This window comes from Aegilops tauschii, chromosome 6, assembly GCF_002575655.3.
Source record: "Aegilops tauschii subsp. strangulata cultivar AL8/78 chromosome 6, Aet v6.0, whole genome shotgun sequence".
NCBI classification, from domain to species: domain Eukaryota; kingdom Viridiplantae; phylum Streptophyta; class Magnoliopsida; order Poales; family Poaceae; genus Aegilops; species Aegilops tauschii.
In genome coordinates, this window is record NC_053040.3 from 468,621,865 (window position 1) to 468,638,057 (window position 16,193).

Here is a 16,193-nt window from a genome sequence, read left to right on the forward strand (position 1 = left end):
GCATATTTTTATATCATTAAATATCATGGTATACTCTAACAAATATCTTAATAGTGTTCGAGTGTATATTTAGTTAAGCATATTTGTACAAATTTCTAGTGTATGGAAAATTTGTCTTGCAAGTCAGGTTCATTAATAAACTAAAATCATGTATATGGGATCCAATTGATTCTTGAACATGTGGTCCTAGGTCGTCAATGTCATCATCAAAATCAAGTCATGTACATGGTTCTCTAGGATATACTCCCTCCGTCTCATAATATAAGAGCGTTTTTTACACTACACTAGTGCCAAAAACGCTCTTATATTGTGGAACGGAGGAAGTACTAATTTTCTTCTTCAGTTATTCAAATCCATAGACGAGATGAAAATCCTTAATGTTTGTTATCCCTAGATCTTCCTATTTAAATCCTAATCTTATTCAACCTTTCTAGCTCTACCGGAGTCTTTGCTTAGTCACTTGGAATATCTAGACGAACTAGGTTAGCAGTTTACAACTCGACAACTAGCTAAAAAAGAAAAACCTTTCGTTCCACTTGGGTTTATCCGAACACTACCAAACGGAGCCGAATGAAAAATCTTTCTAACCTATCTCCCTTTGAAGCAACCAAACATTACTCAGCTGGTTCCTTTGAGCAACTTCATCACGAGTCTTCGAATGAGACATGTTCGGTGCAACAACCACCTGCTTTACAAACAAGGGTGAATCAAGCGAGTTAGGGTTTGCCCATTTCACTTCTCCACTCTCCCCGACGCCTCAGATATGTCGCATTTGCCTCGCCATCTTCATTTTTCCCAAATTCCAATGCGCCTTGTAGTTAAATCTTCGCTCTTTCGCCAATTTCAGAAAACCTTTGGTGTAAATTCCGACTGCTTTTGTTTGCTGCAACATCTTGGATTTATTGTACCAACTTTACACTAAGATCGTCCTTTGTTTTTCGAGATTGAGACCCTTTTTCTCGGAGAAAAAAAACCCACTAGGAAGAAGATAGCACAATAATTACCAACTACAGAAACAATAATCACATATCCCATTTACAAGGACTTGTAATGGTGGCTAATTACACCAAGGGAAGAATCAGCCCATTCAACTATTCTTTCTTCTTATACTAAACTAAGCTGGGGAAGAATTTTTCCCTTCTCTCAAAGAAAGAAGTTGGGGAAGAATTTTCAAAAGGAAAAGACAAAAGAAGAAAAGAAAGGGACGGCAAACCCAAGCAAAGCCGCCACCAACGAATACCGAGTCCACACTTGCGCAGCTCCTCCTCCGCCCAATCGACTGCTAGCCAACAAACCCCACCGCCCGCCCAGCTCAGAGATCCGGCCGCCGCCCAGGATCCCGGGGAGGCGGCGCCGCCGCCGCGGCCATGGCCCTCCACCACGGCGCGCGGCTCCGCTCCCGCGCCGCGCCCCTCCTCGCCGTCGTCGTCCTCGCGGTCCTCGCTCTCGTCTCGCTCCTCCGCGCCAGCCACGGCGGGGGCCGCCTGGCCCCGCCCGCCGCCGTCTCCGCCGCGGCCGCCCGCAACCGCAACCGCACCGCCGCGCAGCGCAAGATCCTGCTCGACCCGTCCTTCACCCCGCGGCTGCCGCGCCAGGGCGCGCTGTCCCTCTCCCTCGCCCGCCGCAACTCGCTGCCGCCGCGCAACGCGGCCCGCTTCCCCAGCCTCCCCGACGGCCACCTCAAGATCGTCCTCTACGTCCACAACCGGCCCCGCTACCTCCGCCTCGTCGTCGACAGCCTCTCCCGCGTCGACGGCATCGGCGAGGCGCTGCTCGTCGTCAGCCACGACGGCTACTTCCCCGAGATGGACGAGATCGTCAAGGGCATCGCCTTCTGCCAGGTGAAGCAGATCTTCGCGCCCTACTCGCCGCACCTCTTCCCGGACTCCTTCCCCGGCGTCGCGCCCGGGGACTGCCGGGACAAGGACAGGGCAGCCGAGAAGCGGTGCCGGGGCGAGCCGGACCAGTACGGCAACCACCGCTCCCCGAGGATCGTGTCGCTGAAGCACCACTGGTGGTGGATGATGAACACCGTGTGGGATGGGATGGAGGAGACCAGGGACTTCGATGGGCACATCCTCTTCATCGAGGAGGACCACTACATCTTCCCCAACGCATACCGCAATGCGCAGCTGCTCGTGGATTTGAAGCCGAAGAAGTGCCCCCAGTGCTATGCGGTCAATTTGGCGCCGTCCGATGTCAAGGCGAAAGGGGAAGGCTGGGAGAGCATGGTTGCTGAGAAGATGGGTAACATTGGCTATGCCTTCAACAGGACTGTGTGGAGGAAGATTCATGCCAAGGCTAAGCAGTTCTGCGACTTCGATGAGTACAATTGGGATATAACCATGTGGGCAACCGTGTATCCATCGTTTGGAGCTCCTGTTTACAGTCTGAGGGGGCCTAGGAGGAGTGCTGCACATTTTGGCAAGTGCGGCCTTCACCAAGGCCAAGACTCCAGCAGTGTTTGTGTGGATAATGGCGCGGGAGCCATAGAACTAGATGCCATCGACAAGGTTCCTAACATCAAAGCTGATTGGCCAGTCCACATCATTAGGAAACAACCAGGGTATCAGGCTGGTTTCAAAGGATGGGGTGGCTGGGGCGATCGGCGTGACCGGGAGCTTTGCTTGAGTTTTGCATACATGTACCATGTTAAAGACACGTTGTCTGCATGATGGGGTTATAGGCACACGAATTTTGGCATTCATGATGCCCTTGTTGTAGTGTTGTTTGGCTGTTTCGATCGATTCATACACGGTTTGTGATATAAATAGTCTTTCACCCTTTTTTCTCAATTTTGTAGAATAGTTCTCTATTCGGATACATTGCCTTGGACTTGGGTTAACTTTCCCAACTGTATGATGTACTTTATTAACTCACTGATATGGATAGAGTTTGTTGTTTCAAGATCATTTGCAACATTTATTATTAAGAGATTGTCATGTTTACTTTGTTTAACTGAAGTACTGCTTTCTGTGCATCTTTAACATTCAGGGATGCTTAATGCCTGTTGATGATCAATGCCTCTTACTGTTACCTTACCATGTCTAGTGACATCAGTATCCCTTGTCTGTTGTATGATTGGAAACTAATATTTAGTACTAATGGTTTCTACAATACTTCATATCGTTTTGGCCATCATATGCACATGTTTATCTTCTTCAGTTTCGTATGCTTCTTGCATGGTGTTTCTATTTTTGGCTACTTGTATTTCTTAGAACTCATCTACTCTTGAGTTACATGCTCGCAGTATTATAGGATTTGTAGCTGGTGAAATTTTAAACAGGCACAGAGATATTGATACTCACAACAAGATATGAAGTTTTTTTTAAGTTTTCTTACTGTTGTTAATGTGTTTAATTAGATATTATATAATTCACTTATCATGGCCTAAAGTTGCGGCCATATCATGGCCTAAATTTTTCTTTATGTGCTTGTTACCATTCACTGTAAGAAGATGATCGAATCGAACATTACTGCACAACAAAATTAGGAGAGCTTAATTAGCTAAGAAAGGATTCATGGAGTGCACAATCAGGTACATATAGCAAATTTAATTTTCTGTGCTGGTTGCTGTTAAGTCTGAATGTTGGGCTGGTCTGTTCATGGACTGGACCACAAATCACAACCAAACTCCAGCTTTCTCCGTCCGCTCGTAGTATATTTGACTCATCTGACCCTGGAATGACTGGAGGGCTGTTTAGGAACACATGAAGCCTCTTTTATCAGTAAGCATTCTATTTCCCTGGAATCATCATATCCAATTATCTTTCTATTCTGTTCTAATAGTAAGCATTCTATTCTATCGTTTATAAATTTGTTGCACTTATCATATTCTTCCTATGATGCAATCCTCAATATATTTTTGTATATCTTTTGCTTTGCAAGTAACACATTGATATTTACTCCATGTGTTAAAATCAACATCTCAACAATCTGCCCTGGTTAAACTTCAAGCCTGTTCTCATATCACCCTCAGGCTCAACAAGATGTCAAGATTAGTGTTTCTCATAATCATTCATTGCTTCTTTTTAATTAACTTTTGTGAATACGCTGCCTCCATGTTTATTGGATACTCAAGCTTCTGCAAGTGTATTCCCTGTTGTTTCCTTCTTGCATTTACTTCTCACGTGCACATGGTTATTCGTTCCCTATTTTTGTGGGTTGAGCTGCTGACTTTGAGGTAATAATGCAAAGATAAACAGTAATGTGATCAATAGAACGTTTATATGATGTGGACATAGACCGTGTTGACCGTAGAGAAAGAAGAAACTGCATGTTCATTCTTTGAGTATAACTTGTACTATCTGATAGGTTTGAAGTTTGAACTACTGCGTGATCTTTTATCTGTATGGAAACATGGTTTTGACTTGGTTCATAGTAATTCTGTTATCCTGAGGCAACAACTATGATCAGCTTGCACTTAATCACATTTTAACATTATTAAAAACATTATTCTTTTTAATTATAAATTTGCAATGTCTGGCTGCATGTTTGACATATAACCACTAACCAATATGGTCATGTATCTCTGGTAGCTCTTGCTTCAAACCCTTACGGTTGGCTAGCAGTTTTTTTTTTTTGACAGCAGTAATTAGTAATGTAGCAGAATGACATTAGCTTGACCAAAACATTTTGCTGCCCTGCAGGTAGTTGAGAAGCCTCTTCCTAGCGGAACATTATCCATGGTGGTTCCTATGTCACAGGGCAAGGTAATGACTGGTTATGCTTTATTATTTCTTTCTTTAGGTAAGCATTGAATGTGATGCTAATTTTTTTGTTATTCCTTTAGGTACCGTTCTTTGCTGATGATGAAGAATCTTCTTCAGTTGGTGCTCTTTTCATTCCTAAGAGAGAACCCAAGAGCCTGATTATCTGTCGTTGATATCGGTTTATTAGGCATTATCTAATTCACTTACCATGGTCCAAACTCTAATGTTGTCGACATATCATTATAGCTTAAACATTCTTTATATGCCTGTCACCATCCACTGTAGAAAGTCTTAACTGCATAACAAAACTAAGTGAGCCTAATTAGCTGAGAAAGGAGCCATGGAGTGCACAGTCAGGTTATAGTAAGTTAATATTTCTGTGTTGGCTGCTGTTTGGTTTGAACTGTTGGGGTAGTCCATTCTTGGTCTGGATCACACAATCACTACCGAACCTCAGCTGCTGGTAGCCTGTTATTTTCGGCACATCTGGTCTTGGAATGACTAGACAGCTTTTTAGCAGCACATGAAGCCTTCTCTAACCCTAATCATCATTTCCCCTTGCAGTTGTCATATTTTGACTAGGCAATTATTCATCATAATAGTGTTGCATTTTATCCTATTATTCCTGTCAGGCAGTCCTCTTTTTTTTCTTTATCGCTGCTTTGCAAAATAAAAGTTGGTATTTACTCTGTGTTTAAGTCGACATTCAAACAATCTGCCCCTGGTTAAACTCCGAACCTGTTCTCAGTCCACATTCAGGCTCTACCAGATTGGTGTTTTGTCTCATAATTATTCAACGCTTCTTTCTGATTGACTAATTTTATTTAACTTCTGCACATGCATGCCTGCATGTTTAACTGGACACTGAAGCTTCTGCAGGTCGATTTTCTGTTGTTTCCAGTACGATGAATCTGCCCCCATTTGGACAGCAGTATGACCTCTTGCATTTAGTTCTTACACGACATGGCTATTATTTCCCTTTTTCGTGGGTTGAACTATTGACTTCGAGATAATTACGTGAATGTGAAAAATAATGTGATCAATAAAGCTGGTATATGATGTGGACATAGATAGCGTTGACAATAGAGAAATGAGAAACACCATGATGGTTCTTTGAGTCAATAACTTGCATCTGACAGCTTTGATGTTAATTGTCTATCTCCATAGTGGAATATATGGTTTAGCCTTGGTTCATAATTCAATTATCCTTGGTTCATAGTGGAATATATGGTTTTGCCTTGCTATTCATTTGTGGGAACTTTAATTTATCTGTAATGAATATAATGTTACTGTTGGTCAAATCTGAGATGGAATGGAATAGATGTTAAACTTAGTTTCTGGAGAGGCTTTGATGATAGGCTCATGAGATTATGGTTTGTGTTCGAACAGATCCGTGTCTCTCTCCGAAGAGTATGATAGAGCATTTTGGAAGCTCCATACCTCTGGGGTTTATAACTCCAGTCATGCACTGTCTTGGAGATCATGTACTCCAAATCAGCTTCATTAAATTCATTATAATATATATTTTCATACTATTATTACATATTTGATGTTATAGATGTTAGCAATTTTTTCTATAAAGCTGGTCAAACTTAAAGAAGTTTGGCTAGGACAAACCTAGAATTTCAAATATTTTGGAGCAGAGGGAGTACATCTTAATCTATACAACAATCAATATTGGAGTAAAAATTGCTGTATGACCACAAGCATACAGAGACACAAATTTCTGTTTGACAGTCAGTACAGAAACAGATTGAAGATTATGTTTTATTTCCTGAAACCAAAACTATTGATATCCAATCATTTGACATGGAAGAGTAACCAGCACACGCTTCATATGCAGAAGGGTTGAAAGATGCAGTTGCCAAGGGTTTCCAAAAATAATTTGGAAGGCGAAGAAGCAGACAGCTTATATTGTTACCGCCTTATTCTTCAGTTGGCTTGCAATGCTTTAGAAGAAAATGTGTAGAACATTTAGTTGTTGAGGACGCTGCAGCAAGTACATCGAGGATAACTTGCGCACAATAATATTTCTTCCTCCATAGTGTATTGCCTGCTAGCTTCCACAACAACTGCTTCAGTTGGCATGTATACATACCCAATTTGATCCCTGTCATATCTCCTTGATGCAGCAGTATCAGGTGCCACACGCATTCTCAGAATTTCAAGTTTCATCTCCACTTCCCTCATTGTAGGTCGCTCTTCTCCCTTCAATTTTTTTTTGTTTGAGAATCTCAAATTTTTTTTTTGAGAATCTCCCTTCAATTTAATGCACATCGCTGCCAGGGTAGCTACTTTCTGGACTTGTCCATCTCCCTCTTCCATGACTTGGGGATCAATTAGCTCATCAAGATTGCCTTCTGCGAGTAGCGAAACGAAATGTGAAACAAGACCAACACCGTTGCTGCCACTACGGTAGAGGCATGGGTTTTTTTCTTTCTAGTTAGTAGTTCTATAAGAAGAACACCAGAACTAAAAACATCACTCTTGTCTGTTAGATGACCGGTATCATAGTACATAGGGTCTAACGGTCTAAGTAGCCTATTGTTCCTTGCACAGCTGTAGTCAACCCTGTTTTGTCAATTGGGATGTATCTCGAAGCTCCAAAATCTGATACCTTTGTTGTTAAATTATCATCAATAAGTATGTTGGATGATTTAATATCCCTGTGATAAATTGGCATCGAAGCAGATGAATGAAGATAAGAAAGAGCTCTAGCAACTTCATGCGCAATCCTTGTTCGATCATCCCATGATAGTAACATCGGGCCTTCAAAATGAAGATGGTGATCAAGAGTACCATTTGAAATCAACTCATAAACCAGTGACAGGACTTCTGTCTCCAGACAACATCCAATTAGCTTCACAACATTTCTATGGTTGATTTGAGAAAGAATTGCAACCTCGTTTATGAAGTCATCGATTTCTCTCTGTACGACGATCTTGGATTTGTTGATGGCAACTACCTGTAGGTCTAAAATTCCTTTATACACAACACCGTGTCCTCCGCCTCCTGCCTCACGAGTTCTATCAAAATTGTCTGTGGCCTTCTCTAGATCCAACAAAGGAATGATCATTCTTTCACCAAAATCTGTCTTCTGTGATATTAGCTGTGGCAACAGTAACCATGATTTTGCTTGAACAATCTATTTTTCAGTTTGTTTGCTCTATTTAAGTTGATTCTGCGTGCTACGAAGGGGGCAGCAAGTACTAGAAGCAAAATAACTGAGCCACCACTGACTACTAGGCCTATGACCAAACCTGTAAAATATGGTATCATAGGTGAAGAGACGAAGTCATGAGTTTGGAGCATTCAAATTGTTTGAGGAAGAATGTATGATCATGATTATCACAACGATGCTATTCTTACCTGTAAATGTCTTTTTTGTTGTTGTGGCGCTGATGCATCCCTGTTTCATCAGTGGATCTCTGTAGGTACCATCAGGACACTGGCAATGGAAAGTTCCAGGGATGTTGGTGCAGATTCCAGAACATGGATATTCTTCCGGGTGTTCACGCTCGTCTATGTCTGAGCAAGGGACATATAAATATGAACAAATACGGCATATGCTAAGAAGGTAAGAATCTTTGGGTGATCCCTAGAAATGGATAATATCATATACTGAAGAAATAAGCATAAAGCTATCACTTAATCTGATCTTTATTCTAGTACCTTCACATCCATTTGGTTTAGATGCATTGCCCTTGAAGCCAAGGGGACACTGACAATCATATCCTCCATGTGTGTTTCTGCAATGGCCGTAACACGGGTAGATGTCTGGATAATCACATTCATTGATATCTGCACATACCCGCAACATCAGGAAAAACAGAATTCAGGTATACTACTGTAGGTTCAATTAGGCGAGGAATAAAAAAAAGTAGATTCAGAGATAAACACAACTTGGGAGACTGAGAAACTTCATTCTATTAATGTTCTACCTTGCAGATTATGATCACCATAGTGCAACTCTACACACCCATCGTTTTGCCATATAATTATATAACTAGATATTTGTAACTCACTATACTATCAAATTATTTGTGTCGGAACAAATCTATTATTTTAACTGTCGGAAAACACTCTAAGGGGATTAGCTAAACTAAAGTAAAGTGTATTTTGAGCATTAAGATAATAAAAAAAGATTACTTAAGTATACCATAGCAGCCATCGTAGATGTATGGGTTGCCCTGGTAACCACCAGAACACCGGCAGTTATACCCATGATCAAGTTGGCCAAAATCAAAATTAAGACCATGACCATCAACAGAACTATGATAAAATGCAGTGGCATAGTTGTGGCAAAAACTGTGGTCTCTGCGGCACGAAGGCGAAGACCCATTGGTATGGCATACGGAGCTCTTGATCGTCCAGCCTAGCATGGCAGGGGCCATTTGATTGAACTCATAATGCTCTGTTATGTTAAGAAGATAGTCCGATTCCACTCATAATGCTCTTAATGCTTTTAGTCCGTGTGAAGAAAAAGTACGGATATGATCATGATTTTCCCTTGAGGAAATTGCATAGAACTGCCGAGAAGTCAACGCATGTAGTCCACCCGGGAGATCGATTAGAGTTTAGACCGCATGCACAACGAATCAGTGGTCTGAGATCTCCAGTTTACCGGGGATTTCGGTTGGTGCTGATCTCTTGCAGGTTTCTAGCTGTGGTTATCTGAAAAAAAATGGCTTTACTAATATTATTTCCTATGCTGTTACGTGGTGTTGGTTGAAAACATTCTTTTTGCCGCTGCATGTGATCTGGTTTTCAGGTGTTGTGCCAGAAAGTGCCTCGCTTACTAAAGCCTTCTGCCCAGAGACACATGATATCAGTTTTGCCAAGATCACAGCAAGAGCTCGGCTGGTGTCCCGAAAGCTGATAACATCTGCGTCTTGGCTGCTATTCCTGGTTCTGTAATGCCTCTACATCCACTGAATCTTGCAAGACACTGGTAGTTTCATGAATGGAATGGAACCTGGCGTTCAGTTATCCTCTAGCATCATCTATGATCAATTTATCACTTGATCAAATTGTACTTTTATCTAGGCAGTCCAATATGGTCATGCGTTTGGTGGCATTTGCTTCGAATCCTTCGGGACACTCCCAGCAATGCCTCTGCTGTCTTATTGGGAATGGTCGAGCCTCACCTAGAGTGCAAAGTCGTTAAAAAAGGGGCAGAACAGTTTGTTTTCTGAGCCTCACCTAGAGTTATGAGAAATTGACAAAATAGAAACATGTGCTAGACTGAAACAAGTTCAACGCTCAGACTTTATCACCAGAACAAGTTCAACGCTCATAATTTTTCAGAAGAAACATTCAATGCTGCCGTGATCTGTCTCCCACTGTGGGCTGGCGCCTGCTACTGTGACCCCTCACTGTCCACTCTCCTCAGGGGAGAGGTTTTGGGAACCTTCTGGAAGGTCCGATCATTTTTGGTCGTTTTTTCTATGTTTTTCTTTCTTTATTGACACAAACATTTTTTTAAATGGCACAAAATATTTTTAAAATTACACAAACATTTTTTTACAGTGCATAAACATTTCTGAAATACACGTTGAACACTTTTTTGAATTGTAGGTAACATTTTTAAATTATGTGAACATTGTTTTACGTTGTATAGACATTATTAAAAAAATCGCAAACATTTTAATGTCTCACACATTTTCCTTGAGTGGTATGAAACATATTTTTTACATCACACCAATTTTTTTTACATTGTATAAATATGTTTTAACAAGTTCACAAACACAGTTTTGAAACGCATGGACATCTTTTTAAATGTCATGACCTTTTTTTAATCATACAGTTTTTTTCCTTCTAAATATCATGTACAGTATATTTTATTAAGAGACGTTATTTTCTTTTAAATGCCATCCATATTTTTTTACAAGTTATGCGGACATTTCTCTACACTCATGAACATTTTCTAAATTTAGTTAAATTAATTTTCAGAATATATTTATTTAGAATAATTCAAAGAAAAATACAAGACACTTGCGAATAGTATACAAAAAATAGACACCAAAAAAAAGAGTTCATAAAATTGTTAATCACGTATTTCAGAAATGTTAAACATGTATATAAAAATGTGTTTGATGTATACGTGAAATGTTGAGTGTATATTGAAAATCAAGAAAACCCGGAAAAATAAAGGAAAGGAAACAAAGCACCAAGAACAACCAAGAAAGAAACAAAAGAATGAAGGAAAGAAAAAACCTACTGAAAACCGAGGAAAATAGAGAAAACTTGTGTTTTCCTTTTTTTTTTACTAATTTCTTCGCTTTTCTGTTTTCTCATCGTTTTTCTTCATTTTTTCATGGTTCATACTGGTTTTCTTTATTTCTTCATTGTTTTCTTTGCCTGCTTGTTTTTCTTTGTTTTTTTCACAGGTTTTCTATATTTTCTCGGTTTTCAGTAGGTTTTTTCTTTCCTTCATTTTTTTTGGTTTCTTTCTTTGTTCTTGGTGCTTTGTTTCATTTCCTTTATTTTTTCCAGGTTTTCTTGGTTTTCAATATACACTCAACAATTCTCGTATACATAAAAAACATTAATATATACATGTTTATTTTTTAATACATGATTAACAATTTTATGACATCTTATATTTTTTGGTGTCTACTTTTTTTCCATATACATAGTACATTTTTCGTATATATCTAATTCATTTTCAAACAAATGTTTAATATTTTTAAAATACAAGTTTAAAATTTTCTAAATACATGGTCAACATTTTTCCAACACACACTTTTAATACTTTGTCGAAATTTTATGAATTTGATCTCTACTTTTTTTCATACACATTTTATATTTTTTGTATATATCCAATACATTTTTCTAATACACGCAGGGCCGTACGTGAGAATTTGGGGGCCCGGTGCGGAATCAAAGTTCCGGCCCGGTCTTTAAGAAAGATAATTAGGGAAAGAATTTTTCAAAATTTACCATGTGCGCAACACAATTTTTCCGAGAACTATGTGTTGTAAAAAAAGAACTATGTGTTGCAAAAATGCGAAATTATGGATTAATATCTACTAATCTGTATTTTAGTTGGAACGAGAAATCTTTCTGGAACTTCTTTCCACAAAATCTTCAAGTTTACATCCATTAAAAAAATTCAAGCACAATTTTGAAGTACTATCTTTAAAAAAATAATTCCCCTCTGTTCCATTTTTCGTTAAAATGAAACCACAAGAAAAAAGATTGTCATCCTTTGGTAGTTAAAGTGCTATTGTAACAAATAAATAAATAAAACACATCAACATGTGTTTTTTTGTTACTAGACATATGCACTAGATAAGAGATTATTTAATTTGTTTACTTTCTAAAGGATGTGATATGTCCCGGTTTAAATTTTGCAAATGCTATGGTGAGCTCTTCGTTCATAAACAATGCAAGTACATAACTTTTTTTATATTGAAAATACTAGCAATTGATTTAGACCTTTTCCTTCGTACATAATTTATCTACAAAATATCTTATATTTCAGGAGCAACGAAAATCGCTCATTGCTGCTGAAATATAAGATGTTCCTTTGCTGCTGAAATATAAGATAGTCCAAAAACTAATTTGGGGGCCTGTGCAGTTGCACATCCTGCACATCTGCCCCATACGGGCCTGAATACACGTTTAAGATTTCTCGAATACAAGTTTAACATTTTTTGAATACATGGTAAACAATTTCTCGACACACATTTTAACCTTTTTTTGAACTCTTAAATTTTTTGATGTTTTACTTTTTTCATACACAGTGTATCTTTTGGTATATATAAAATTCATTTTTTAATAAACGTTTAACATTTTTCAAATACAAGATTAATATTTTTTAATACATGGTCAAAACAATTTCTATACACATTATAAATTGTACCACTTTTAGGCTCGTGACAAAATAGAAGGCGTGACCCCTTGGAAAAAAAAGAGCCATTTTCCTTCTTTATTTCCCATTCAATAGTTTTCTTCAATAGTTTTACCTGTTTTCATTTTTTTTGTCTTTCCCTTTTTCTTTGTTTTGCTTTGGTTTTCTTCGTTTTCACTGCCTTTTTTGTTTTCTCTCTTTTTCATATTATTTCTTGGGTTTTGTTTGTTTGTTTCTTGTTTTTTCATTGGTTTCCTTTTTGAGTACACATTCAACAGTTTTTATATACATCAGAAACACTTTTTATATACATGTTTAACATTTTTTAAATACATGATTAACATTCTTCTAAATCTTGATGTGTACCTTTTCCATAAATATTGTACATTTTTATAATATCCTATACATTTTTCTAATACGTGTTTAATATTTTTTAATATGTGGTCAACATTTTTTATACACATTTTTAAACATTTGCTAATGTTTGATTAACATTACTTAAATTCAAGATTAACATTTTTTGAATACATGGTCCACAGTTTTCCTCTACATGTTGAACATCTGCAAATGCTTGGTTAACATTTCAAAAACAAGATTAATATTATTTATAATACATGGTCAACATTTTTTTCTATACACATTTAAAATTTTCAAATTCTTGATTAACATAACTGAAATACTTGTTAAACATTTTTCAAATGCTTGATTAACATTTTTAAAAGATAGGATTATTTTTTTCATACACATTGTATTTTTTATACATTTTTTATGTACATGAGAAACATTTTCTCTATACACATTTAACATTTTCAAATGTTTGGTTATCATTTTTTTCAAAGTTTTATGTAATTTTTTGTACTATATTTATTTAAAATATTTGCAAGTATAATTTTTTTAAAATAAAGTAATAGAAAAAACGTGAAAAACACAGAAAAAACGAAGCTGTGGCCTCAGCTAGCTGGGCTGGGCCAGTATGGCGCTCCCTCAGGCGAGGCTAGCTTGCAACTCGTGGCGAGCGAGGTATAGACACGCCCTGACTCATCCTTGCTGGCGACGCCATGGCCGGGAAAGGCGTCCCCGTCTTAGGCTCTGGCTTCACGATTGGAGGAAAATCAAAACAAAATAAAGGCCCCCACCTACACATCGAACCTCCTTCCTCCCTTCCGATTGCGATGCCACGTGTAACATCCTAGAGTAATGACCCAGAAAACTTGCCTCTTATTTTTCTTTGCATTCTCATGCATCATGCCATAATTTCATCATGCACTATATTTTTAAAACCTAATTAAACACACAATAAGAATCAAACCCAAAACTCCATTTAATATTGCTATTTTATTTTTAGGGAAAATCTTGACAATTTTCCCTTTTGATGTTTTTAGCATGACATAAGCTCCCAAACTTTGCACAAGCTGTTCCCTAAGATTTGGAAGCCACCATTGAATTTTGAGAGCTTCCTACTCTGTTCATGTTGCATCCAGAAGTATCCAGATTCATTTGCCTACGAGATATTATCCAGGTTCATTTGCCTACGAGATACTCTTTGGTGGTGCTGATTTATTGTCGTGGAAAAGCAAGCGACTGATCTCTCTAATTTTCATATCCTCCATTAGATCATCCAAACAACATACCCTAAACGATCAAGCGACACCATAGACAACATAGAGATCAACAACATAAAAAATGTTACATTGGCACGTTGGCGATCGTGGTGTAGGGTGTACAGAATCCTTTGAACTTGGAAGCGCTAGCATGCCGAGAGGGTCTAGCTTTGACGGAGGACCTCTCCTTATTAAGGATCATGGTGGCTTAAGATGCTCAGGCAGTGGTCAACGACATTAAACAAGGCGCATCGGGATCGAACAGAGCAATTATTAGAGAAATTGGGGAGCGAATGAAGGAATTTGCTAAATGTAATATAGTGTTCGAACGTAGAAATTTTAATTTTGAGGCTCACTCCCGCAAAACAGTGAGTTGGTTTAGGTGTTGGTTGTCGTGTGTGGCTAGGAGTTCTTTTTGATCCAGCTGTTATTCCTATAAAAATTTTATTGAGTGATTAATAAAGTGTGTTTGGCCTAGAAAAAAGTCGAAGAGAAAAAAAAAGTTAAGATAGTCAAAGGGGTGGATCACAACGGGCTAAGGCAGAGAGCACGGCGATTCAGCAGGAATCGGCTATCCTTTTTTCTTCCGTTAAAAAAATTTAGCTATCCTTTCTTTTTTCTAAAACATGGAATTAGCTACAATTGTTAGGGCATGTACAATGGTTCTATCAGAGCAATGCCATGTAGGATAAATAATGAGGTGGAGGAGAGAGAAATCATCGGGCTCTGTTGGCATCCCGTGGCGACGGTGCACATACCGCTCGGCCGCTTCCCTCTCCCTTGCCCGCTGCCTCTCGCGGTGGGCAGCGCGCCCCTCGATTCCGGAGTGTGCGTGCGGGCCGGCGGCGCATGGAGTAGCACCCACCGCCGCCCGCGTAGAGGAGCGGCCGACGGGGGAAGGGGACGACCGGGAGGGGGGGGGGGCTGTGCGGACTGCGCTGTCCTGTCGGAGTTGGCGGACCGGGAGGGTCTAGGTCCGGCGTCCGTGCTGCGCCGGCGCCGGAGCTGCGGCGACGCTGTAGATCTGGAGCTGCCCCCGGTCTCCACCTTCGACCGGTCCAAGTGCGGAGGGCTAGCTCGATCCTCATTGTAGTCGACGTCGGAGCCAGAGTGGCTGCCGGAGCTCGACATTGCTCTGGATTGGATCGGAATGCGGGAGGGGAGAGGACAAGACGAAGCGAGAGAGGCGAGCGGAGTGAGCTAGGGTTCAAAGTTTGTCGCCGGATTGAGGATTTTGTGGGACAACTGTGGGGTCGGTGATGGGCCGAGCCTGTTAGGCGGATTCGCCCGGACATGCCAGGCCGCCCCATATCCGCGATTGATTTGGATGAATATGAGGGGCGCCGGACAGCCTGGACGTTTGAGATGCGTTTGAGACGTCTGAATAAGTCGATTTTTTATGACTGACCAGTGACCGGTCAGCTTGTCTGGGCGTTTGAAATGCGCTTGGATCGCCCGGCTGTAGACGCTTTTAATAGATCTATCAAAGGAATCCATGGTTGCCCAATGGGGGAGGAGAAGAAGAAATACGAGCACGAGACAACGGAAGACGTGTGTGGCTAGCTGCAGTGACACCATAGGACTATACGAGCCTCCATGTCACGGGCGTTAAGCGGCACAACGACGTGGATTTGACAGCGGCAGAGGCTGTGTAGGGTTGGCGGCGGCTGTGCAGGCGTGCGAAGGCTGTGTCCGTGTGTGCACCACGCGTGCTGCAAAGCATGTTGGCTGGCTGCGCGCGTCTCCGGTGTCGTGTTGGAAAGTATCCGGTGCATCGGTGTTTATGGTGCTACTGGTGCACATGATGTTTTTATAACACACTAAAAAATGTTTTAAAAAAGTTTGGGTTGTCGTAAAAATTCAAATAAAAAAATGAATCATTAGATGAGATATAAAAATTAAATTTTTGGCATCCATGTGATAATGGGTCAAATCTAAAGCCCAAATTATGGTGTCATTGGTGTATACTATTCAGTGTCGATTTTGGGATTTTTCTTGCCTAATATTGCTAGACGGATCTTGGTT

General features: G+C 40.0%; 1 protein-coding gene and 1 pseudogene across 1 annotated transcript; one reads left to right on the forward strand and one right to left on the reverse strand.

The window, feature by feature from the left end:
* Positions 1–1,206: 1,206 nt before the first annotated feature.
* On the forward strand, positions 1,207–2,907 carry LOC109779500 (alpha-1,6-mannosyl-glycoprotein 2-beta-N-acetylglucosaminyltransferase). Its single transcript, XM_020338124.4, has one exon. The coding sequence runs from the start codon at positions 1,368–1,370 to the stop codon at positions 2,673–2,675; it is 1,308 nt and encodes a 435-aa protein (XP_020193713.1). The 5' UTR covers positions 1,207–1,367; the 3' UTR covers positions 2,676–2,907.
* Positions 2,908–4,552: 1,645 nt separating this feature from the next.
* LOC123494381 (wall-associated receptor kinase 3-like) lies at positions 4,553–7,945 on the reverse strand (annotated as a pseudogene).
* Positions 7,946–16,193: the final 8,248 nt, after the last annotated feature.